This window comes from Pelodiscus sinensis, chromosome 23 (genome assembly GCF_049634645.1).
Source record: "Pelodiscus sinensis isolate JC-2024 chromosome 23, ASM4963464v1, whole genome shotgun sequence".
Taxonomy (NCBI): Eukaryota; Metazoa; Chordata; order Testudines; family Trionychidae; genus Pelodiscus; species Pelodiscus sinensis.
In genome coordinates this window covers 19,663,131-19,689,850 of record NC_134733.1, presented here as the reverse complement: position 1 = coordinate 19,689,850, position 26,720 = coordinate 19,663,131, and the positions used below count along the sequence as shown (strand labels likewise).

The following is a 26,720-nucleotide window of genomic DNA, read 5'->3' as shown; positions in this document are numbered from 1 at the left end:
TGGATGAGGGGCTCAGGGCTGGGATAGGAGTTTAGGATGCGGGCTCTGGCTGGGCACCACTTACCTCAGCTGGCTCCTGGGAGGTGGTATAGTGGGGCTAAGGAAGGCTCATCCTCTCCCTGTTCCTCTGCCACTCATGAAAGTTGCTGGCATGTCCAGCACAGCTCCCAAAGGGGAGGGGCTGGTGACTCCATGTGCTGCTCCTGTCTGCAAGCATTGCCCTCGCACGTCCCATTGGCCATGGTTTTCCATTCCAAGCCAACGGGAGCCATGGGGTGCTGGCAGGCAAGGAGAGCCTGAGGAGACTCCATGAACTCCCTGATCCAGGGGCCAGAATGACAAAGATTCACATTGCCCCTTTAAGTATATGGGGCATGTTCAGACATAGAAGCAACTGCCAGGAAGCTCTCTCCATCCCAAGCTCTGTCGTGTCCCTCCTCTCTGAAAGGTGTGGGAGACACCCTAACATCAGTGCTACCCTCTTTTGTCTCCCCAACTCTGCAGATCTGGCAGGAGATTCCCAAGGAACAACTCCAAAGTAGAGGGCAGGAGCAGCATGGCAATGAGGCGGAGGGGGGGGAGTGATAGCCTCCTGGCCAAACCAGTCAGGTTCACCTGTCAGAAACACCAAGATTTACCATTGGATCTACTGGTTGGTGACGACTGGTCTACACTGAAACACTGCAGCTGTGCCACTGAAGTACTGTAAGGCTATGTCTACACTCGCAGCTTCTTGCGTGAGTAATATGCAAATGAGGCTAAATGTGGAATATCGCCGAGCCTCATTTGCATACCTAATGAACCACCATTTTTTTTAGAAGAGGCTCTTGCGCAAGAAGGAGTGTCTACTCTGCCCCTTCTTACGCAAGAAAAACCCTCTTGCGCAATGCCGTTACACCTATTACTTTTCAGGAAGAAGGGCATTGCGCAAGAGGGTTTTTCTTGCGTAAGAAGGGGCAGAGTAGACACTCCTTCTTGCGCAAGAGCCTCTTCTAAAAAAAATGGTGGTTCATTAGGTATGCAAATGAGGCTCGGCGATATTCCACGCTTAGCCTCATTTGCATATTACTCACGCAAGAAGCCGTGAGTGTAGACATAGCCTAAGTGTAGAGGGTGCCCTGCTTAGTTGATTAACCAGTCAAACGTTAACTGGTTAATCAGGTGGCTGCACACTTCATCATGGTCACAGCTGGCTTTTCACTGTGGCATGAAGCTACATATGCCCTACATACCTTGTGACAGACTGCTGGCTAAGCCAGAGCTCTGCCACTATAGCTTGGCTGAAAAGGCCAATTACAGCCAGCTGAGCAAACCCAGGCCTGAAGGGCTAATGGAAGCAGCTGTGGGCCTAATTAGCCAGAGGGCTATATAAAGCAGCCAGAGGGGAGGAACCAGGGTGTGGCTGAGTGTGCTCCCAAGCCAGAAGGAGAGGCTGCCTGAGTTAGCTGCTAGAAAACCAAAGCTCTGTCAATAGAAGATGGTGGCAAATTGGCACTGACAATAAAAGGCACAGGTGACTGCACCAGAAAGGGTCTCTGGTTGGTTTGTGACCCAAGAAGGGGTCCCAAGGCAAGGGGCCTGGGCGAGAACCTTGCCACAATCTCCACCAGTGGAATGTGACATAGCCAGCATATTTTAGGGATGTTGAATTCCAATTAATCAGCTAATTGAGTAATTTCAATGGAAATTCCATTAACTACTCAATTAGTTGATAAAGGAGGCGCTTGGTATCCCACTGTGGCTCTGCCTTTGCTGCCCTTGTACATTTCAAAGGGAGAGGCACAGCAGTCAGGACCCCATGCAAACCCCTGCTTCAGTCCCTGCTCACACTATTTCCGCTGCTGTGTTCCTGCTTCCCCTGTCCTCCCCCTGCCCCTGCAGAGATGGTGCTGGGAGGAGCTGGCTTTAAGCTGACTCTTCCCCCAGCACCGGCTCCTGCTCCCTCCCCACTTGGTGCCTGATACAGAGGTAGCAAGGTGGGGGAGAAGCAACTAGTTGAGTAGTGACTCGACTATCTGATAAGCCCAGGCCTATTGGGTGCTTGACTAGTCGCTTACATCACTAGTGTATTATAATGCAATGTAGTGATTAGTGTGGATCAACGATGGGGTAACCTAGGCTAGTGAGAGGACTGCATGAGGGGCCCTCCTTCATGTCAGTGGGCCATAAGATTGTCATAACCAAGACAGTCTCCTGGGATAGGGTAGTTCTGCTAACTGCGCTTGTGTACTAGGGATGTTAAATTTAGGTTAATCAGCTAATCAAGTAGTCGATGCAATTTGCATCGAGTGTTCGATTAGTCGATAAGGGCACTTCAAAGGTGAAAGCGCTGTGGGAGCACGGAGCCAGCAGGGGACTCAAGGGCTATGTCTACACTCGGGTGTTCTTGCGCAAGAATGTCCGTTCTTGCGCAAGAACCAGCAGAGCGTCCACACTGCACAAGAAGATTTACAATACGGCGTCGGAAAACAGGGCTTCTTGCGCAAGAGTTGCACTCTTTTCTAACAAGTGTAAATCCTCTTGCGCAAGAGGGCAGTGTGGATGCACGTCAGCGGTTTCTTGCACAAGAAAGCCCTATGGCTAAAATGGCTGTCACAGCTTTCTTGCGCAAGACAGCGTCCACACTGCCATGGATGCTCTTGCGCAAAAGCACATGGCAGTGTGGACGTGTTCTTGCGCAAGAACCCACCAATGTAGACATAGCCAAGCAGTCCCCTGTTGGCCCCATGCGCACACTCTACTCTCCCCCTTTGCTACCTCTTTCTGATAGAAGTAGCAAGCAGGGAGGGAAGCAACTAGTCAACAGATGTGTCCACTATCTGATAAACATTTGCTTATCGGATAGTCTACTAGTCATTCACATCCCTATTGTGTACCTTGAACTTGTGGGTTGTGCCAACTGAACTGTAGCAGCGCTTTGATTGGATGCAGAGGGAGTTCATGGCTTTCACAGTCAATGTTGTGTGCAATGAGCAGGCACCTCACCTCACGTGTCCTTGCTGTATGTGCTTGTCACTTTAGTAATATCAGAAAGAAAAAAACGACACAGGTGGAAAGAGCAGAATCTAACAACCCTGCACATAGGCAATGATAAACAAAATGTCTCACAGGCCACACGTAGAACCCTGATGGACCGCAGCTTACCCGCCACTGGCTGGGGACAGTGCCTCCACCAATAGACAGTACTAAGTGCCAAAATGCTGTCTTGTTTTAATATTACCCTGTGGTAAGTGAACAGGGTGAGGGGATTGGTAGGGGAGTCCTGCCTATGTGAGCAGGAGCTATTACTTCCAGTGTCCTGAAAAACTCTTCAATAACCTGAATTGCAACTGGAAAATTACCCATTCGCCAAATGGATGTGGAACCACAGAGAGGGAATAAATACAAACTCTGAAAGGGGACAATCCACATCCGTTTACAATCCCATTTTCATCAAATTTAAAATCTGTTCAGAAGAAAAGCACAAACACAGTTTGGCAAATAAAAGGGCTATATCTGGTTTCAAGATGTATAATTGTAGTTATCTGTTTTTCAAGGAATAAATATTGCTATTTTGTTTCCTTTGTGAAAAAGGCCGTTGACTGTAAGGTGCACACTGTAGAACAATCACACTGTCCACACTGCCATCAGCCTCAAAATGTGTAACATGAGGCTGGCTGGTTTTTTGTTTAATATCTTCCCTGCAGACTCCAATAAATCATAGTGACCATGATTTACTGGACTCTGTGTAGCAGAACACAGTTATTCAAGTCCCCACTGTAAGCTAACCAGGGATTGTGTATGATTTCAAAGGTAATTTATCAGCAAGGCTGGTGATTTTAATAGTTACATTGATGTTCACTCATCTTTCTGCATCTTTCCAAGTCCTGTCTTTCATCAATGAATCTTCCATGCAGAGAAAAGGTTCAGGCATTGCACTATGGCAGATGTGTGTTTAGTGAAGACAAACAGCCCTGAAGCCTGGTCAGAAAGAAACACTATATTCTGCAAGAGCTGGCTCCCTGTAGGCCACACAGGAATTAATCTTTAAAGTGAAACCATAGAACCATCCTCTGAAGCACTGCACACCAGCATTTTAGAGATCAGGATCTTTGTACATTTATTCTGCCTGCTTGCACATTTAATGCAGTAATGTTAAGTGGAGCAGCAGTAGTCGGGGACGGAAGAACAATCCATGTGAACTGAGTCTTGAAATGAGCTTTATTGATGGATGTTTAGCTGCCAGCAGAAGTAACCAGCTTCGGGCAATTAGCCCCCAGGTTTTTTTGTTTTTTCTTCTTTGACAATAAATGAAGCCTTCATGAATGTGAGGAGCTAACAGACAGTGCTGATCTGACTCCTATTCTGAAGATATGTAATACTGCCCAGAGTGAGTGAAGGGCTGCCAAGTCACAACAGTCTGAATGAGTGAAACTTAAAACACACATAATAAAGGAAGGCTTTAAATGAATTATTGAAATTCATATAAAATTCTTCATCACAAAACAGAGAGAGACATCTGGTTCATACTAATGATGTTAAGAGGTGGGTAATCAGCTAATCGTGTAGTCGATACAATTTGTATCAATTACATATTAGTCGATAAAGGAAGGCACTCAGTCCCAGCTCGTACTGTGTCCAGGAGCTACTACTACTGTGGCTCTGCAGTTTCAGGCTACATCTACACTGGTGTGATCTTGCACAAAAACTCTTTAGCGCAAGAGTTCTTGCGTTACAGTAGTTGTGCAAGGGAGCGTCTACACTGACATGTGCTTTTGCGCAAGAGCATCCATACCAGTGTAGACGCTCTCTTGCGCAAGAAAGCTCTGATGGCCATTTTAACCATAGGGCTTTCTTGCGCAATAAATTCATGTTGCCTGTCTACACTGGCCTCTTGCGCAAGAACAGTTGTAGACAGGCAGCAAGTTTTTGCGCAAGAGCGGCTGCTTTGGCGCAAGATAGCGCCAGTATAGAGACAGCCTTAATGTAGAAGGAGCTGAGCGTGCAGACAGCCCAGCTCCTACTACATTTAAACTGAAAAGCCACAGGGTATGTCTACACTACCCTCCTAATTCGAACTAGCGGGGTAATGTAGGCACACCGCACTTGCAAATGAAGCCCGGGATTTGAATTTCCCGGGCTTCATTTGCATAAGCCGGGCGCCGCCATTTTTAAATCCCGGCTAGTTCGAACCCCGTGCCGCGCGGCTACACGCGGCACGGAGTAGCTAGTTCGGATTAGGCTTCCTAATCCGAACTAGCTGTACTCCTCATTCCACGAGGAGTACAGCTAGTTTGGATTAGAAGCCTAATCCGAACTAGCTACTCCGTGCCGCGTGTAGCCGCGCGGCACGGGGTTCGAACTAGCCGGGATTTAAAAATGGCGGCGCCCGGCTTATGCAAATGAAGCCCGGGAAATTCAAATCCCGGGCTTCATTTGCAAGTGCGGTGTGCCTACATTACCCCGCTAGTTCGAACTAGCGGGGTAGTGTAGACATACCCACAGTGGGGGTAAGTGCCAGGACTGCACAAGCCCAAGTCAGTCCCAGCTTGCACTGGATTCAGGACCTACCCCCACTGTGGCACTGCATTTTAAATGTAGGAAGAGCCACCTAGCTATTACTACATTTAAAATGCAGATGCGTAGCGGGGGTAGGTCCCGGACCCAGCACAAGCCGGGACTGAGCCAGGCTTGCTCAGTCCCAGTTCGCGCTGGGTCCAGCAGCCTCTGGGGGAGAGGAGGTGTCATAGCAGGGACTTGGAACTCCCCACAGACAGGCCGCTTCCGGAGCAGCCTGTGTTTGTGGCCAGCCTGGGCCGCTGCAGACAGTGGCTGCTGCCACAAAGCACCCTGTCCACAGGGGCTCCCAGCTCCACACTGTCCACAGGGGCTCCCAGCTCCACACTGTCCACAGGGGCTCCCAGCTCCACACTGGGACCCCCCTTTGACAGGAGGTGCTGTCACGAAGTAGCCTCTCTGTGCGGTGGCCAGGGCTGACTGCGAACAGAGACTGCTGCAGCAGCAGCCCCTGTCCGCGGAGGGTCCCAGATCTCCACTGGGAACCCCCATGGACAGGGGCTGCTCTCTAGGATGCAGAACAGCCTCTGCTCATGGCAAGCCTGGGCCCACTTCAGGCAGAGGCTGCTTTGTAGCAGCCTCCCCTGCATCGCCCCCTCTAGGCAGCAGCATGGGGGAAAGGGGAGCAGGCAGCACCAAGGAGAAGGAGCCTAGCCCATCTAGGTTCCTATCCACACTTCCAGTGGCCAACTCTTGCAATTTGATTACAAAACATGAGATATTCAGTGGTGGGTTTTTTTTAAACCCAGCTCCTGGAATCATGGGAGTGTGTGAGACTTTTAAAGGAAGTAAGCATCTTCCCATGGGTTAGGCTCCAATTTGGACATAGAGGTGAATGTTCACAGTAATCATAAATCTGAATAAAATCCATGATGAGCCCACCTCATACTTGCCTACCTCAATAGCTCCTGTCCCTCAGGGCTAGACCTGGCTCTCAATCCCTGGTGTCACAACCTAGAACATGTGGTTGCAGCAACTCAGATTTGGTCCATCCACTCTCAGTAGATTGAGACACACTAGCAGATGCCAAACCTGAGCAGGGTTCAACCATCTGTCCCAAGTTGCAGTAGGGATGTGAACGACTAGTCGAGTATCCAATAAGCAATTGCTTATCGGATAGTCAGCACACTAGTCGACTAGTTGGTTCCCCTCACCTTTGCTGCCTCTATCAAAACGAGGCAGCAAGGGGTGGGGGACAGAAGAGAGTGCTTCAAAGCATTAGTGTTGTGTGGAGCCCGGGGTGGCTGGGAACTCCCACACTGGCCCTGGGCTCCATGTAGCCCTGCCACTTTGAAATGCCGCATGGAGCCTGACACTGTGCTCTCCGTGGCATTTCAAAGCAACAGTGCTGTATGGAGCCCAGGGTCAGCTGAGGACTTTGAGTCCCAGCTGACCCGGGCTCCATGCAGCACTGCCACTTTGAAACACTGCGAGGAGCACGGGGCCAGCGGGGTCCCCCTGGGGCCGTTGCTACACTTCAAAGGCAACTAATCGACTAATTGAATAATCGATGCAAATTGCATCGACTATTTGATTAGCCCATTAATCTAAATTTAACATCCCTAGGTTACAACACCCAAAATGGGGAGCCAGGGCAGGAGCTACCACTGCAAGGTGAGCGTGTTATGAGCTCTGCCTCAAACACCCCCAGCCTACTGTGATTTATCATTTCCCCAACATCTCTGCCATGAAGTTTGCTAAAAAACCTCCATGTCAAATTCACAGTTGCCAATAGCTACTGAAAACCTTGAGCACCTTCTACAAGATGCTCATGAATTGGAAGGCAAGAAACTCAAAAGTGTAGTATGTAAACCAATCTTTTTAGGGGGAGGGAGGCTAACCTGTGGTTTCTGAACACTGTAAGTTGGTATAATTCAGCATTGGCCATGGCAAAAATTGCCCCTGCTTGGAAAGGGTCCCGATGCCACATGTTAATGGCAATAATATCTAGTTCTTCTGTGGCAGTTTCCCAGAGTACTTTGGAGCCCTGTGGCGGACGATTTGGGGCATAAGCTTTTGTGGATCAAAACTACTCTGGTCAGATGCCTCTGATGAACTGATCTCCAGCCCACAAAAGCTGTTGCCCAAAGAAATGTGTTAGTCTCTAAGCGCTAGCGCTGTTAAATATTGGTTAATTGGATAGTCGATTAACTTCATGAATTCTTATCGTTTACTCGACTATGCTATAGTCACCGGGGGCAGGGCTGGAAGCCAGTGTGCTCTGTCCCCACTCCCGAGGAGTCCCCTGCCTTTCCATGCTGCTGCCTCTGTATCAGAGGCAGCAGCATGGGTGCCAGGCGGGAGCTGGTTTGTGAGGAGAGCCAGCAACGCGGGGTGGCAGCAGGCCTGCCCTGCCCGCCTGCCCGGATACATTTTAACTGCAGAGCCGCAGCGGGGGCAGGTCCTGCCCCCAGTGTGAGCCAGGACTGAGCTGGGCTGCTGGCCAGCCGGCTAAGAAAGGTGCCGACGGGGGGATGTGGGTAGTCGATAGCAGTAACCGATCAGCATTTCCTTGTCAGTTTATTGGCTAATCACTACTCTATTACTTGCCTGCTAAGCGCCACAGGACGCCGCCTTGGCTGCCCCGAGTCCTGCCTGAGGAGGCCAGTAGCGTTGCCCCCACTTGACAGCAGGACGACGGGGAAGGGGAAGGGACTTGCCCAGGGTCTCCCAGTCCAGCGCTCCCTCCATTAGGCCTTGCTGCCTCCTTACCATGGGCCCATCCTGAGCGCCCTGCAGGCGCTCTGGCACGGCGGACAGTGCCCGGGGACGTCGCCATGGCAACAGCCACAGGCGCTCTGGCGGGAAGGGGCAAGATCACGCACACGCACGGGTGGCCGCCGCGAGGAATTGTGGGTACCAACTGCGGGTATTAGTCGCGGCAGACCGCAGCCTACTCCCGCCCTTCCCAGCGTGGAGTGGTGATGACGCATAAACTCTGCGCCTCGTGCCTGGGCGAATCCGAACATCACGCTTAGCCAAGCGTGTTACGAAGTTGCTAGTAGCCGGCGCTATATTCGGGGCGCCGCGCGCTGCGGACGGTGGCCGAGAGAGGACACGTTTCCTGCCTTTCGGCCCCGTAGCCATCTCAGTGATGCCGTTGGCTCCGGCGGGGCCGGCGCACTTGGTGCGCTGCGGGCAGAAGGATGAGCTGTACCGGAGCGGGCTGCGCAGCGGGGCCGGCGCAGCGCTGCACGGGCTGACGGGTGAGGGGATAATGGGGGGATATAAGGGGGGGCTCGCCGTGGGGGGAGGGGCTAAAGGGGGGCTCGCCGTGGGACTGAGGAAGAGGGTAAAAGGGGGGCTCGCCCTGGGGGGGCAGGGGAAAAAGGGGGGCTCGCCCTGGGGGGCAGGAGTAAAAGGGGGGCTCGCCGTGGAGCTGGTATGAAGGGGGCTCGCCGTGGAGTATTGAGTGTGGGGGGCCTGGTCCCTGTGTATAGTAGGGATGTAAAAAATGTAGAAAAACATTAACCATGTAACCGATCAAAAATTCTGTTGGTTACATGACAGGGAGGTTAGCGTGTAGTCAGTTACATGGTTAAAAGTCGGCTCCCCACAAGCACCAGCTCCCAAGGTGCCTCCTCCAGCACTGGCTCCCTGACCCACGTGTAACCACTTAAAACCTTTTATGTCAGTGGTTACGTGTTTACACAAACAATAGTTGACATCCCTATTACATGAATAAAATATTTTAGGAGATGCAGCGGGAGCGTCACCATCCCTCCCCACATGTTCTGCCCCTCTCCCTGATCTGGTTGCTGGCACCGCTCCTGATGGGGTCCCTGTGAGTTCAACCATTTAAGTAACTGAGGTTAAATGGCTAAACTTTAATGTTCTTAGTGCAGTTTCTGAGCTATACCTGCTTTCTCCCTCTATCCTGGGTAAGTTTATTATCCCCACTTCAAAGTTTGATGCGTAGCCAGCCTTGATTAGTCCCTGGCTCCCCTTATCCTTAATAGGAAAACGTAAAAAACAACAAATAGTCTAGTAGCACCTGAAAGACTAACAAAACATGTGGATGGTGGTTTGAGCTTTCATGGGCACAACCCACTTCATCCACATGTTTTGTTACTCTTTCAGGTGCTTCTAGATTATTTGGCTGTGTCTACACTGGCATGAATTTCCGGAAATGCTTAAAACAGAATAGTTTTCGTTATAAGTATTTCCGGGAAAAAGAGCGTCTACATTGGCAGGCTGCTTTTCCAGAAAAGCCCTTTTTCCGGAAAAGCATCCATGGCCAATGTAGACGCGCTTTTCCGGAAAAGAGCCCCGATCGTCATTTCCGCGATCGGGGCTTTTTTCCGGAAAAGACTACTGGGCTGTCTACACTGGCCCTTTTCCGGAACAGTGTTACCGAATAAGGACTTATGCCCGAGTGGGAGCAGAATAGTTTTTCCGGAATAGCGGCTGATTTTGTACAGTAGAGCGTCGTTGCTTTCCCGGAAATTCAAGGGGCCAGTGTAGACAGCTCGCAGCTTATTCCGGAAAAGCGGCTGATTTTCCAGAATAAGTGGCCCAGTGTAGACACAGCCTTTGTTTTGTTTTTTTTCAAGTTTTTCCTATTACAGACTCACTCGACTACCCCTCTGAAGCTTGCCCTTAATAATCACTGTAAGAGGCTGATGGGAGCTTTACTCGTGGGTTCTTAAATACTCCTGGCAAATGGGATATTGCTTATTCAGGAGGCAAACATAGACTTGTGTTACTTCCCAGATGTTTAGGCTATTAAACCTGAATGCAAAATGAACTCCTTCCTCTTTTTCTATGAGTTTCCAACACCAAAATCCATGAGTTAGGCTTCCTCCCACCACACCCCCAAAAAATAATGTGACTGGGTAAAAGAGCATGTAGTTCTTTAAAATGATAAATTTGGCCTTTTGTAATATGCCTTCTCATTTTTGAGCCTTTAGGGTTCTCATCTTCCAGCATCTCTCTGAAACCATTGGGTCTTGAAACTTAATTTGAAAAGAGAGTTTAAATTGTCAGTGGTGATAGGTTTTTCAGAAGTTGAGACTGTAAGTAGGATCCCAAATAGCACAAAATTCACGATAAAATCATGAGGCTGGCAATGTTGCTTCATCCCTTCCTTACCTATGCCACGTCTTCTAGTTTGGATAATGAAAATGGAGTAGTCTTTCTGAGACACAGCGCTGCAAAGTTTGGGCAGTAATCACTGCTGGGGAAAGGGATGTCAACATTAAGTTTAACTGGTTAACTGATTAAACAAGGGTAGATGGGGGAGGGTAGAGCTGGGCTACTGGCTCATGGGCTCACAGGCAGGGAATCAGACTGCCATGGGTGGAGGGCTGCTTCCAGGTAAGGGTTAACCATTAGCTGACACATCATATGTTCAGGGTGATGTTTACTAGGTAAATGATTATCTGTTCACATCCTTACTGAAGAGTGCTTTAAATCCAAGCAAAATTTATTTTAAAAACAGTGTTGTTTATCTTACCTTTTAGGTGCTAAGAAATGGCTAGAATGGAGGAAAGAAATTGAACTTCTTTCTGATGTAGCATACTTCAGCCTCACCACTTTGTCAGGTACCGTTCATTAAGTTTAACCATTTATTTAACATGGTTTGTGGTGGAAGGTTGAGAATATGGTTCAGGTGTGAAGAAAAGGGAAGCTAATGTTTCTTTGATATTTGTTAGCTGAATTAATTACCTACTTACAAATGTTTAATGCATCTGGGTTACTGTCATTATTGCAAATATAATTAGAGGTCTGTAAAGAGCTCAGCCCTTCTTGTGAGCACCCCTCTGTCTCAGGGGAGTCTTGTAGTCTCTCTGCCCGGCTGTCTGCAGGAGAGGAAGTGTCCGGTATGTGGCCTGGGACCAGGCTTCTTCTTATCCCCTGTTGTGGATGCTGGGGATTGGGGGGGCACCCAGGCCCGTCCACTCCTCTGGGTCCCGGCCCAGGGAACCCTGTAAGTAGCAGTTACCTGCCGCATATTAAAGAAGTTGGTTGCTGTCACATTCCCTGGGAAGCTGCTCTGTCCAACCCTTTTCTCTCTGGTTTTGTGGTTAAGTTCTATCTGGACTCTGTCCAGGGCTCTGCAAGGTGTTGTTGACTTACAGGCTAGTCTTCAGCCTGTGGACCTGGCTCTGACCAGGTCTGAAATCCAGCTCCCACTCAGAGCTGTCTGGAGTGCTGCTATTCTCCCAGTAAGCTCTTAGGTCTGCCTGGGTCAAGCTCCAGCAAGGAATTGTCAGGCCCTGGCCAAGCAGCTTCTTTAATATCAGCCTGCTGGGCCCTGATTGGCTGCCACAGAGGCCGCCACCCTATCCTACTTGGAGGACCTTTTTTCTGCTCCTGTGGCTGGAGCACGGTGCGGCAAGGCCTCCAGCCTCCGTCGGGCCTAGTCCACCCCATCACAAGGTACTAGAATCATTATTTTTATGGGGCTTATTATTAAAGGTAAAATAGGGGGTGGCATCCCCTGCTCACAACGCTTACCAACTCCCGCCCCAGGGGAAGCAATAGGGATGTAAGCAACTAGTAGTGATTCGACTTGAGAGTCAGCAAGGGGTGAGAGCAGCAGCTGCTGCTGGGAGGAGCCAGCTTAAAAGCCAGTGTCGTCGTCCCCCCCCCCCCCCTCCCCCCAAGCTCCATCTGAAGGGCAAAAGAGGCAAAGTTATAGTGGGGGACCAGCGTGAGTTTGGTCCCGGAAGCTGCACCTCTGCTTTTTAAACGTATTAAGAGCCGCTAGAGGGGACCAGGAAGGGGGGATGCAGTGAGCGGGGAGTCTCGGTACCCTCATGCAGAGGCAGGCGTCCCTACCCTTGCTGCCCTGCCTCCATTCAACTGGGTTGGCAGCTGCTCCGAGTGCAGCTAGGCCACTGGTTGCTGAGCTGCGGTGGCAGGTTCGACGGGGGTGGCTCGGCGCTGGGCTCAGGATGCAGGAGAAGATGGAGCGGTGGGTGGCTGGGGACATGGGGTCCCTTGCTCTGTGCCTGGTGCTGCTCCTGAGCCTTCTGGCCCAGCAGTCCGTGAGCGCCAAGAACAACAGCGGCATTGCCAGGAACAAGTTGTGGCGCTCTAGGGTGCCAGGCGAAGGGGACCCAGGCCGGTTAGGTTAGTGCTGCCAGGTGCCTCCTCACCTGCCTTGCAGGTGTGTGGCTAGGCAGAAGGGAGACTGGCTGGACTTGGGTTTCCTCTGACACACCCTTAGTGGAGGTTTGACTGAGGGCACTGGGGATGGCGAATGGAGGGGCTGTAGCTGGTAGGGCTGGTGGCATGGCAAGAGATGTTCGGGGCTTGGAGCTGGGGGCGGGGCTATGTGAGTGACGTGCTGACATCACTTTGTCATCCTACAGGAAATATTTTTATATATAGAGAGAGATAAAATATTAGGTTTGTTTAAGATACACATTTATTCAAAATCCATGTGAAAGAATCCATCATTTACCATCTTGCTGCCACCTGCTCTACTGGAAGAATGCTTTCTGGAAACATGAAAACAGGGCCTGAGCCATGAAGAAAGTATGCATTGTGGGAGCAAGCTTGGTATTTGAGTAATTGCAGGATCGGGCCCATAAAGATATAATCTTTAAACATAACGATCACATAATTTGGCACTGAAACTTAGCCTCCTTTGGAGCTCCTAAACATGGCATCTGTTTTAATAGTGCATTTCAACAATGGAAATAAGAATGCCATCTTCTACTCTTGTACATGTTATCTTTCAGGTTATCAAACTCTTGGTGAAGAGTATGTTAATATTGTCCAAGTTGATTCTTCCAAGAAGAGAATCCCTTCTCTGCTTCGACGGGCCATTTTGATTTCTCTTCATACTGTTGTGCCTTATTTGTTGGACAAAGGATTACTCCATCTGGAACACGAGTTGCAAACAGAAACTGATGGATTTAGAGGCTTGCAAAACAGTGGTTTATGCAGCCGTACTTTGGTACGAAGCTGGATTCAGAAACAAGTTGGCAGATTGACAGAAAAACAGAAGAAAAGCCTCTTACAAATTGTGTATGTCCTCAAGCAATTCATCCCCCTGTTCCGTAGGCTGCATCTGGCAATATTTTATATAAATGGCATCTTCTATCACATCTCTAAAAGGATCACTGGAATATCTTATGTATGTTAAAGGATTTGTTGGCTAAAGACACTTTTCTTAACGTAATGTATTTTGGATTCAGCAGTGGTACTGCATGTAAAAGGAAATAGAATTTTGCTTATGGTGACCAGTAAATTAGGCAGTGATTAATAACATTAGAGAGTGTTTAATAATTCATGGGAGAGGGTCATGTCCCCCCTCCCCCACTTTCCTTTTTCTGGTCACTACTAACAAATCTAGATTCATTGGAGACCAGGTCAATATAATTCTAGAAAACAAGTGAATCTAGCCAAAATTATATGTGGGGCACACACATGCAATGCTAGTATGCATGCAAACATTGATAATCAACTGCTATGACTGTATAATAATGGGAAATCTGAATATGTACAATCTTCATTAAGTTCTCATTTTTAAACTGCCTTCTTCAAGCTAGTTGTGTAACGTATGTAATGTAATGTAACACTCCACTGTGAAGATTATGGGAGGAAGTGATGAAAATTGAGGCACTAGCAGATCAATGGTGAGACTCATTCATGAAAACATGACATTTTGGATGGTAACTTAGCTTCTGTGTTTTTGTCTGAACTATGCAGCTTCGTGTTCCAGGATTGCCTGGAGATGACCAGAGCGTTCGATCAAGTTACAAGCTTCTTGGGATAGTTTCACTGCTGCATCTTGTACTGACAGTTGGTGTTCAGATATACAGCTTCCAACAAAGGCAAAGGGCAAGGCAGGAGTGGAAACTACACCGCAACCTTTCCTGTCCAAAGTATGATGTTCCTAACTTGCTGGGAAGGGGGGTTGAAGCAGAAATAATTGTGTGGGAATTTTTACCTATAACTAACGGGAAATTCTGTGGTGGAGCTCTGCTCACAGCTAAACACCATGATAACATAAATACTACAGGGTAGGTGGAAGGGACTTTTTCAGATGCTAAGTAGAAAACTACCCTACTAATTCTAATTCTGTGGTGGAGCTCCCTGCAGACAGGCTGCTCCGGCTACCTGCTTCCCCTTCTGTCCCCTCCATACTGCTGCCTCTGATACAGAGGCAGCGGGGTCAGGGCCCTCTGCAGAGCCAGCGCTTGTGGGGAACTGGCTGTTAAACTGGTTTCCTCTGAGCACCAACTCCCATCTGCTTCTCTTCCTCCCTCCTCCCCTCCACTGCCTCTGTGGGGAGCCAACTTGAAAGCCAGCTTCCCGGGTGTACCAGCTCCCACCTTCCCCTGTCCCCCCACTTGCTGCCTGATACCGAGGTGGAGGGTGGGGTGGAGGTGTGTGTAATTATTTGAATTAACCGATCAGCCCAGGCTGATCAGTTAATCATGTAAATGTCTATACGCTAACATCCCTACTCTATTCCCCTCTGACTTGTGCCCTTCATTAGAAACATAGCATGAATTATGGTCCAGGTTGTCTTGGGTATCTCGGGCTGTGTTCTGCATACTTCATTCTATGTCTGTTTCACTGACATTTCTGAAATGTTCTTAATGATGGAATATGTATAACTCTTGCGCATAAGTGGGTCTGTTACCATACATTCTCAGGAAGGGTATTTTATATATTCCGTCTGTTAAACTAAAATGTAACTAAATTTATTATTCAATCAGAAATCAGACGGAGGAAAAATCTGTTATACGCAGTTCCCGGTGCACATTGTGCTTAGAAGAACGTAGGCATGCAACAGCCACTCCCTGTGGCCACCTGTTCTGTTGGGAATGCATCACAGAATGGTGCAACACCAAAGTAAGTGGGAAAGAGTTGGCTTTGAAAATGTGGAAAAACTATTGCATGTTTATTCTAGAACAATTTTCAGCCTTAGTAGTAAAATAACCTTGCTCTGCTAGTTAAGAGGCTCAGAAGTTCCATCCATGTGCTTACCAAGGTGACCAAAGCAGTAAACAAACATGTAAATGTTCTCTGTAGTACAGTAACGAGGGAAGCAGGACATGTGTGTTGTGATTACAGCCCCACTCAGGCTAGCTAAACTCAGAAATGTTGTTGAACTTTATTGAAGTTTCAGAGGGGTAGCTGTGTTTGTCTGTAACTTTAAAACAACAAGCAATCCTGTGGCACCTTACGGTACATCTACACTACGGAGAAGATCGAAGCTCCTGCTGTCAATCTTCCAGGGTTCGAATTAGCGAGTCTAGTGAAGACACACTGATTCAAATTGAGAGGGGCACTCTGGTTGATGCCAATAGTCCTGCTTATCAAGGAGTAAGGAAAGTCAAAGGAACAGTGTTCTCCCTTCTATTTCCTGCAGTGTGGACGGCTCCAAAAATCGAGTTAAGATACATCGACTTCAGCTACACAATTGACATATGCAGTTTCAGCTATTTTTAATTCGACCTTGTCCAGTAGTAGACATACCCTTAGAGACTAACAAATACAGGTTGGACCTCTCTTGTCCAGTACCTAACCTGTCCCAGATAAGGGAATTTGCCAGACAACGGGAGGTCTCCTGACACCAGCCCCTCAGCCTGCTACCTGGCTGGGTTGTCTGTGGGCCAGACCCAGGTCTGCTGCTGGCCAGCCGGGTAATTCCAGCCCCACTGCCGAAAGGCACGTTGCCCGATTGGGCTTAACACTGATTCTGCTGGGCTGCTGTGGCCACCGTCCTGGCCCTACTGATGGGTGTTCGGGAGCCCCAATCACGCTACCACCCCGCTGTCTCCCAGGCTGAGGCAGCTGGACCAGGATTCCCCTCTTCGGCTGCTGTGATCCCAGCCCCACTGCTAGGCAGCAGACAGTCCCAATTGCGCTCCACCCAGGCTGCTGCAGCTCTGCTGCTACCAGACTCTTAGGGCTGCACCGGGCTCCCGGTTGCTGGCCCTCCTGCTCTAGGGTACTCTCATCCAGAAACATCCATGGTCATGCTGGACCACAGATGTTGCTGGATGAGAGAATCCCGGATTTGAGGCGCAACCTGTATATAGGATCATGATCTTTGGTGGGTAAAACCCACTTCATCAGATAAGTTGATTCTTACTCAGCTTGATGAAGTGACTTTTACACACACAAGCTCATGATCCTATATATTTGTTAGTCTCTGAGGTGACACAGGACTACTCATTTTTATTGGAGTTATGAATTTCCATAATGTATGGGATTATCGTATCACTAACATTCAGAGACTTGGGTTCCAGTCCTGATTTCAGTGAACCAAGAAGATAAACTTAGTATTCTCCTTGACTCCAGTGAGCATTTATCCACATTACATAATATGGTGGCTTAAGTACAAATGGAAAAATCCAGGAGCGTGTAAGCTGATAGGCTCAGTCCAGGATGGAGCTATTAGCCCTTCTTCTTTTTAGGCCACAACATTTTGTTCTCCCTCTCATACTCTTAGTGGCATAAATGGTTGCATTTTGCTATGGATTAATTTTCCATGCTGTGGCTTCTTTCATGGGATATGGTAAGCTTCTTTGTGAAAAGTTAAATCTTCCAGTAAGTACAGGCAGTCCCCGGGTTACGTACAAGATAGGGACTGTAGGTTTGTTCTTAAGTTGAATCTGTATGTAAGTTGGAAGTGGCGTCCAGATTCAGCCACTGCTGAAACTGACCGCCAGTTCTGACTTACATACAGAATCAACTTAAGAACCCCAGGCGTCCCCAAGTCAGCTGCTGCTGAAACTGATCAGCAGCTGATTCCAGGAAGCCCGGGGCAGAGCAATTCTGCCTCGGGCTTCCTGTAGTCAGCGCTGGTCAGTTTCAGCAGAAGCTGACTTGGGGACGCCTGTGGCAGAGCAGCTGGGGTGCTGCTGGGTTGCTCCAGTAGCGCCGCTCCTTGGTGCTACTGGACCAACCCAGCAGCACCCCAGCTGCTCTGCCCCAGGCGTCCTGATTCAGCCGCTGCTGAAACTGACCAGCAGCGGCTGAATCAGGACCTGGGGCAGAGCAGCTGGGGTGCTGCCAGGTTGGTCCAGTAGTGCCCAGAGCAACGCTGGCGCTGCAGGACCAATCGGCAGTGCCCCAGCTGCTCTGCCCCAGGGTCCAAAACAAAAGCCTGGTCTTCTGGGGGGGGGGGGGGGGCAAACTAGCCCCCCCCCCCCCCCCCCCCCCCCCCAGCAGACCAGGGACACGGGGAGCAGAGCAAAGCCTCAGAGGCGTGGGGAACCGCCGCTGCTGCTGCCTCAGTCCCGGTGCCTGTGGTCTGCTGGGGACGGTCCCCAGCAGACCACAGGCACCGGGACTGAAGCGGCAGCAGCGGCGGTTCCCCGCGCTTCTGAGGCTTTGCTCTGGCAAAGCCTCAGAAGCGCAGGAACCCGCCCGGTGCCCCTGGTCTGCTGGAGACGGTCTCCAGCAGACCAGGGGCACCGGAGCAGCTTACGAACGGGGCTCTCTCGCCCCAGAGCTCGCAGGTAGCAATCCGCCACCTCGACCTCCGGGGCGAGAGAGCCCCATTCGTAAGTGCGGATCCAACAAAAGTCGGATCCGCGTAAGTCGGAGACTGCCTGTAACTCATAAGGGTGATATTTACAAGTGTAAAATGTCCTACTAAAACAGCTGAAAGTAATCTTCATTCTACAAGGGTTTGCAAGTTGATGAACAAGTAAATATATTAAGTCCATGAGCTTAAACAGTGTGTTTTCTTGGGGACCGGGAAATGCATTTTCCCAGAGGACAGCTCTCCTGCTATTTTAGGGCATGTCCGTGCTACAGAGGCACATCCACAGCACTTCAGCATAGCTGTTTACTACAGCAACAAAAGGGATTTTTCTGTTTGCTGTACCTCAAGAGGCAGTGGCTTGGTTGATGGAAGAATTTTTCTGCCAACTTAACTAAGTCTACAGTGGACATTGAGTCAGCTAGTGAAAGTTCATACTCCTGAGCACTATAACTGAGCACTATAACAGGAAACGGCGGAGATGCTCAATGACTTCTTTGTTTCGGTCTTCACCGAGAAGTCTGGAGGTGTGCCTAACGTAGTGAATACAAGCAGAGAGAGGGTAAGTTTAGAAGATAGGATACACAAAGAACAAGTTAAAAATCACTTAGGAAAGTTAGATGTCAGCAAGTCACCAGGTCCTACTGAAATGCATCCCAGGATACTCAAGGAGCTGATAGAGGAGGTATCTGAGCCTTTAGCAATGATCTTTGAAAAATCATGGAAGACAGGGGAGATTCCAGAAGACTGGAAAAGGGCAAATATTATGCCCATCTATAAAAAGGGGAATAAGAACAACAGACCGGTCAGTTTAACGTCTGTCCCAAGGAAGATAATGGAGCAGGTAATTAAGGAAATCATATGCAAACACTTGGAAGGTAATAAAGTGATAGGGAATAGCCAGCATGGGTTTGTGAAGAACAAGTCATGCCAAACTAATCTGATAGCTTTCTTTGATAGGATAACGAGCCTTGTGGATAAGGGAGAAGCGGTGGATGTCATATACCTAGACTTTAGTAAGGCATTTGATACGGTCTCGCATGATATTCATATTGATAAACTAGGCAAATATAACTTAGGGCCACGATAAGGTGGGAGCATAATTGGCTGGATAACCGTAGTCAGAGTTGTTAACGGTGCTAAATCCTGCTGCAAAGGGATAACAAGTGGAGTTCCGCAAGGGTCTGTTTTGGGACCCGTACTGTTCAATATCTTCATCAGTGATATAGATATTGGGATAGAGAGTACACTTATTAAGTTTGCAGATGATACCAAACTGGGTGGGGTTGCAACTTCTTTGGAGGATAGGGACATAATTCAAAATGACCTTAGCAAGTTAGAGAAATAGTGGACCACAAGTTGAATATGAGTCAACAGTGTGATGCTGTTGCAAAAAAAGCAAATATGGTTCTAGGTTGTATCAACAGGTGTGTTGTAAGCAAAACTTGAAGTCATTCTGCCGCTCTACTCTGCACTAGTTAGGCCTCAGCTGGAGTACTGTGTCCAGTTCTGGGCGCCACATTTCAAGAAAGATGTGGAGAAATTGGAAAGGGTACAGAGAAGAGCAACAAGAATGATTAAAGGTCTAGAGAACATGACCTATGAAGCCAGGCTTCATGAACTGGGCTTGTTTAGTTTGGAAAAAAGAAGATTAAGGGGGGACATGATAGCGGTTTTCAAATATCTAAAAGGGTGTCACAAGGAGGAAGGCGAAAATTTGTTCCTCTTGGTTTCTGAGAACAGGACAAGGAGTAATGGGCTTAAAGTGCAGCAGGGGAGGTTTAGATTGGACATTAGGAAAAAATTCCTAACTGTCAGGGTGGTCAAATATTGGAATAAATTGCCAAGGGAGGTGGTGGAATCTCCCTCTCTGGAGATATTTAAGAACAGGTTAGACAGACATCTGTCAGGGATGGTGTAGACGGAACTTGGTCCTGCCTTGAGGGCGGGGGGCTGGACTCGATGACCTCTCGAGGTCCCTTCCAGTCCTATGATTCTATGACTTAGTTTTAGATGTAGATCAGGCCTGAGCTGACACATGTTATGAAGTTAACACTAACTCCATGGAGAAGGGTCTAACTCTTCTAATCTTGTCAGTTAAACAGCATCGTTCCCAGGCTCCAAGATTAAATTATAAACTATTACATGCTAGCCCTACTCTGTTTTTAACTGTATTACAAGCTGAAAAAGCTGTTTGGCTCCGTGTGGGTAACAGCTTGAACATTATCCTTGGTTTTGTCCCAGCATTGATGGATTTTGGCACATGGTCCCAGCCATGTGGCTTAAAGGTTCCTATGCCTTGTAAGGCACTGGGGATGAATGGTTGTGCTAAAATGAGTTTACAAGCAGGCAAATGCAGGCTCTAACCACACCACTTGAACATTAGCGTTTACTACATGCTGACACTGAATTGAGAGGAAAGCCTGTACCCATTTATGTAAGTTAGATCCCTGAGTAGGGAACACTGTTTATTACATTGAGTGGACCTTTCAGAAAAGTAACTGATTCAGATGTCAATCTTTCCTAACCAGCTAACTATCCACCAAAGAGCTGTACCTCCTTCCGGTAGATAGAAGTTTAACCCTCAGACTTGTCCAGTGTGGTTTCCTGAATCACACTATTCATGCCCTCTTTTTCAAACTGTATTAAGACTTTCTATGACTGTGCAGTGTATAAATATGGGAAAACATGAACAACTCTTGCAAAACAAAAATGGTAACTCAACCTCTTCTTTTCCTGCAACTGAGTTAACTTTTACTGTACATCCAACACTTTACCACCTATGGGAGCAAGCTCTTCTATTTTAAGTTAGAGGTGAAATTCCTAGATGCCAATTATACACATAGCCTACTGGCAATGTGTGCCATACACCCAGAGTCTGAAATGCATGAATACTGAGCACCAAAAATATTAGAAGGTGCATCTAATATTGCACCTTCATTCTGTTATAAATACAAAGATCCAAATATCCCCACATCTGATGGCAGGTGGCACATTAGAGGCTAGGTTTTGGCCCTCTTAAATCAACAGGCAAAAATATGCATCATAGAAGCCTTCAAGGCTATCTACAAGGCATACTATAACATCTTTCCATAGGCAGCTGAGTGCAGTGGTAGTCTGTTATGTCAAAATCCAAATTTCTTGGCTAGGGTGTATCCAAAGTCCAGGTTCCAGAGAAACATTTTTCACAGTGAAATAATGAGTAATGATTTCATGGGCCATTCAAGAGCATCTGGTGACCAGATCTGACCCATGATTCACATATTGACTACCCTGGCTTAGCAGTCATATTTCATACTGCAATCAGTCTGACACTTGCCTCGTGAAATTTTAAGTCCTTGGCACAACCTACTTAGAATCTAAAGGATTTCAGATCAAATCTGTACGTTACCAGGAAAGTTTAAAGTTAAGCTTTTCTGTCTTGAGAACAAACAGAATGTGGCCTTCAGCACTTCCATGGATGCTTACAGTAATTTGACCATGGGTGGTTAATGACTCTTAGATCTGCAACTGTTTCCTGTGGGCCTAGTGTCTGAATTCAGTAGCATAGGAAAAGCAATAGCTATCTCTGTTTTAAGAGTAAAACATGTACTAAACAGTCTAGGCCAGGTCTACTCAACTGCGAGATTCCCGGGGGCCACAGTGATACTCACAGCACATGCCAAGGGCCACAACTAAAGTGTGGTTGCATATATGTGCAAATATATATGCAAATAGCTTCTTTCACCCTGATGGGCATGAATACAAAGCACTTCCCACAATGACCCAGTACCTCCTCCTTGGGGGCTAGAAACAGCTTGCATCTTTCAGTGCTTGCCCTATCTCCGAAGACACCTCACCATTGTGGAGCATGCTCCCAGCGGAGGCCGTGTTCAAAAGATCCATGTGTTGAACACCACGTAAACCCAAACCGCACCGTGGGCTGCAAACAAACTGGCTGCAGGCTGAGTAGTCCTGGTCTAGGCAAAGGAAAGTTCATCAAGATGCCTTTCCCACACAAGCTATTAGTTAAGGATCAGTCTCTAAAGTTTTTCAGCTTGGTGCATTAGCAAGTACTTTCTTCTTTTAAATCGATGGCAAGAAAAAGTTTGGCACATGTAAGAGAAGATTTGAGTGAAATCCAGAGATGACAGATGACACTCAAACAATAGCTATAAGCTGCCTAGAATGTTCAGATGGTTCAAGCAGTCTGGCTAATATATAGCCCATCACTTGCTCTACTGGCCTACTGAATGCATCTCTAACTGGAAAACCAAAACATCAATAGTTCTACATCATAAGATTCTGAATAAATAAACTGGATTATAACACGCTGAATGAAGTGGGTGTAGGTTACTTGAAAGTAATTTTGAAGAAAATTTAAGTGAATATGCCAGCAAGTATGTGCAGTTACAAATAAAATTATCTTGAACATTATTTGCTATGAGGGAGGTATTTTAGTATATAGGAAAATTGGAGTAAGAGGGAATTAGTTTTTTGGCCAAGGTATATCCGAGGAGGAGGGAGAAAAATTGTTCTCCTTGACCTCTGATGATAGAACAAGAAGCAATGGGTTTAAATTGCAGAAAGGGAGGCTTAGTTTTAACATTAGGAAAAACTTAGTCAAAGTGGTTAAACACTGGAATAAATTGCTTAGGGAGGTTGTGGAATCTCCATCACTGGAGATATTTAAGAACAGGTTGGATAGACACCTGTCAGGGATGATTTAGATGGTGCTTAGTCCCTTACATTTTTAGTATTCTGTAAGCCATAGCACTGCAGTAGCAGCCTACTTGAGCTACTGGTTTTAATGAACTTCCCAAAGGAGGATTGTTTTGCCCACTAAAGAAAACTGATTCTGGCTTGTGGATGGCACAGAAATTCATTTTAAAGGGCCACTAATCTGGTTACCACTGTAGGAGCAATCTGCCTCCGCAGGTGACAGTTTTCATGTGCATGGAACTGCAGCTGACTGATCACTGATCATTTAGGCCAGTGTTTCTCAAACTGTGCTCCGCGGAGCCCTGGCATCTCCAGGGGCTCCACGAGGTTGACAAACTGGAAACATCAATAGGTACAACCCATACAATCAGTGAACCGCTGGGGCGCCGCATAAATTTTTATGCATGTAAAGGGCTCCAGCACCCAAAAAGTTTGAGAACCGCTGATTTAGGCTTTGTTTACACTGAGCTTTTGTAGCAGAAAATATGCTAATGGGGGGCTCATTAGCATATTTTCTCCCATTTCTTTTTGTGCAAAAAAGCAGTGTAGCCACTTCCGTTTTGCATAAGATCCTTATGCCTTGCATATGGATCACATAAAGATCTTACACAAAATGGGCTTTTTGCGCAAAACAGAAGTGGCTACACTGCTTCTTTCTGCACAAAAAGAAATGGGAAAAATATGCTAATGATGTCACAATTTATGCTAATGAATCCCTCAAGCGTATTTTCTGCCACAAAAACTTGTAGTGTAGACATAGCCTTAGGGTTGTTCTAGATTCTGCAGCATCATGTGTTAGTGCTTGTTGTAGTTTTATGTTGGGACACTTCATTTTCACGTGTTACACAGCAGCTGTAAATTTTTTGTCTCTGTAATTGGTAACTCTTTAAATACAACTCGACAGCAATTTGGTTTTTAAAAGCCCAAACCTGTAAAATAACCAAGTTTACATAACAGCCAGGGTTTTAATACATTAGTGAACAATTTAGGAATGCCAAAACTCAATGTTGCTATAAAGAACTTTAACTTTTATATTAACTCATTTATATTGCACTTGTGTATGTATATATAGATAGATCTTACTACTGGTTGAGCTATTTTAATGCATTCTTGAAGAATTATGCATTGTGGCTGAGTTAATGCAATTATTAGGAAGTGTTACTGAGAGACTAACTTTATTTTGCTTTTAATATTTTAGTAATGGCTTCTATTTGTCAGCACCAGCAACCACCTATTTACCTTTTGGATCTGAAAGCTGCCTTCCATAGTAAATGAAATAGCAATTTACTCATTCTGAAGAGAAAAAAATATTCTAGTTCACTAGGTCTCTTTAATGAACATTTGCCCATGCATTATTTTCTTTGTGAATTGCTGTTAAGATCTCATTGTTCATACAGCATCAGCAACCTGTTTAATATAACCTGATTCTCTCATGTGACCCTAAAGGGAATGCAGATGTGATCCTGCCTAGCTAGGAATTAGAGACCTACAACCTAGCTGAACAGCCAAAAATGACATCATGCTTTAATTTGTTGGAAAAGACTAACTTGGGTAATAACTGGGCCTTTCATTTGACCTAGAAAACTGAGAAATCTATTTCATAGTATAGAAGCAGAAAGGATCACTTCAGTCTGTAGCTGAGAGTCAACTGACAGTGTAAACCACTGGCCTCTTCTCTTCCAAGTTGTATCAGAGAACCTTCAATAGCACCCCTCTGAGAATTCTGACCATTTTCCACCTTACCTGTGGCTTGCCTTGGGTTAAGTGTGGAGATGACATGTTAGCTTTTCTAATATTTTCATTTAACATGACTCATCCTGGACCAGGTTCTCCTGCATGTGTTCTTCCTTGAAGCAATGAGTATCTGAAGAAGGGTTTCGCTGTCTGCACACTTAATAAAGGTTCACCTTGAGGAGCCACTGTAACGTACAGCTTGTTCATTAACCATGCATTATAAAGCTCGGTAATGTCAGATCCTGTACTAGCAAAACATTAAGTCATTTAAATTAGGTGCAGTTAATTTGAACAGAAGATAGTGCTTTTTACAGTTAACCTTGCACTGAAAACTGGACAGAAGGAAAGATTTAGCATTAAGTCGGTAGGGTTATTCATTTCTTTGGAGGAATCTAGACAATTTTTTTAAAGTATCTCATTAACACTTGCTAATTTAATCTTTCCTTTTTGTAGGCAGAGTGTCCATTATGCAGAGAGAAATTTCATCCTCAGAAACTGATCTATCTGCGGCATTATCGATAGCTGTATTAAGCTACTACTGTTACCTGACAAGATCCTAGCTTAATTATCCTTATCAGCCAGCAATGCAATAATACAGTTTAACTTATGAGCAAGACTTTATTTTGAGTTTAAAATCTTAAATTTGTATAAGCTGTAAAAGCAGCTAAGGGTGACACTTCTCGTTCCTGTTACAAAATAAATTTGAAGTACTTCAGTCCACTACCTTCCCTGCTTGCTCCTCTACCTCAGACCTTCACCATGCCGTGTTAAACATTGTTCCTAAAAATTGCTTAGGATGTTTGTTTTCAAAGTGAAATGCAGACAATAAGGAAGCTAGAGAATGACTAAACATTTGCTCTTGAAGTAAGTTGCAAACACTGAGGCAGGACTTAAATCCATGCAACCTTTCATGGCATGCTTTTTAATATTACAAAAGCTTTAGGATTAAGATTTGCATCTAAATGTTGGGCCTTTGCTGCCTTTCTGTTCTACAACTGCAACAGTCCGTGCTGAATTTTAAGGTGGAAATAGCACATATGCAAATGCTTACAGTAAAAGAAATTAGTTATGACCAACCACAATGGAAATTCTCATAAGAAATATGAATCCTAACAGCACCTTCTATTTTTACAGCATATAATTAGCATCAGACCGGGTTAACAGTAAGGTAAACTTCTCAGCATCAATTTAAACTCAAATTCCAATAGAACAATCACAGCTTGCACACGTAACTGCTGATGTAAATGGAACGCTAGTGAAAAGTGCTAAAGATCAGGTTCATTTCTGTACCCGTGATGAGGCAAATCAGCCCCACATTGGTGCAGAAGGGGATGTGGTAGCTCTGCTCCATGTTGGGCATGTTCAAACTGCCACAGTATAAAAGGGAGTAGCCCAGCTCAGTCTGGCCTGGCTGCTGAGAAGGAAGGACATGCAGTGTTTGCCCCCATTGTGAATCAGCCTTGAACCTGGACAGTGGGAGCTGGAGACTGATCCCCAGGCAGGCCCCCATGGATGCCTTAAGGAGAGCACAGCCGACACCAGAGGCGCTCCAAGACCCCGGAGCATCCCATCAGCAAGAGGCATGGTAGGAAGTGACCCAGGGAGGGTGCATGAGGGGCATATCCCACTCACAAGACACAGCAAGTTTCCATAGGATTCCCCGCTGACCCAGTGATAAACCACTCTGCCACGATTAGGGCCCTGGGTCAGGGTTCAGCAGAAGTAGGCTGGCCTGTCCCTGCCATGTTGCCTCCTGTCTGGGGGCAGCCCCATCCCAGGATATTGGTCGTTAGGCCACATGGCCCTCTGATAGGGGACTGCTATACCTTGCCTCCAGTTGAGCAACACTGTCCTGGGATTAGGGGTGGCAAAACCTTGACTCTGCCCACTAGGCTGTGGTTTTCTGCAGCCCCAGGAAGCCCTACTGACTCTGGCAGCTAGGCCAGACGCTTGGGTTTTTGGGCACAAGTGGAATGATGTAACCATGAATCTACTATGTTGTCGGCCCCCTCTGAGGGATGGGATAAACAGGCCCCGTAACTGCTAAAGGAAAATACCATCAGACCCTTCATGTCATTTAAAGTAAGTTTAAACATTCTAAATTACTAAACAGTTTGTTACACAGTAGCATACAGAATGCTTTAATATGTGCTGTTTTAAAAAAGCTCATTGAATGTACAGTTCTAGGAACAAGTTCAGTAATGGATACTTCCTGTAATAATCATGAATTTATATTAATTCATTTATATATACACATACTGCAGTGGTA

At 46.9% G+C, this 26,720-nt stretch overlaps 1 protein-coding gene across 1 annotated transcript; it reads left to right on the top strand.

Moving 5' to 3' along the window:
- The first annotated feature begins 8,512 nt into the window (after positions 1-8,512).
- PEX10 (peroxisomal biogenesis factor 10) lies at positions 8,513-25,174 on the top strand. Its single transcript, XM_025185450.2, has 6 exons — positions 8,513-8,762; positions 11,019-11,099; positions 13,248-13,645; positions 14,221-14,396; positions 15,237-15,372; positions 24,905-25,174. The coding sequence occupies exons 1-6, from the start codon at positions 8,651-8,653 to the stop codon at positions 24,971-24,973; spliced, it is 972 nt and encodes a 323-aa protein (XP_025041235.2). The 5' UTR covers positions 8,513-8,650; the 3' UTR covers positions 24,974-25,174.
- The last annotated feature ends 1,546 nt before the right edge of the window (positions 25,175-26,720 follow it).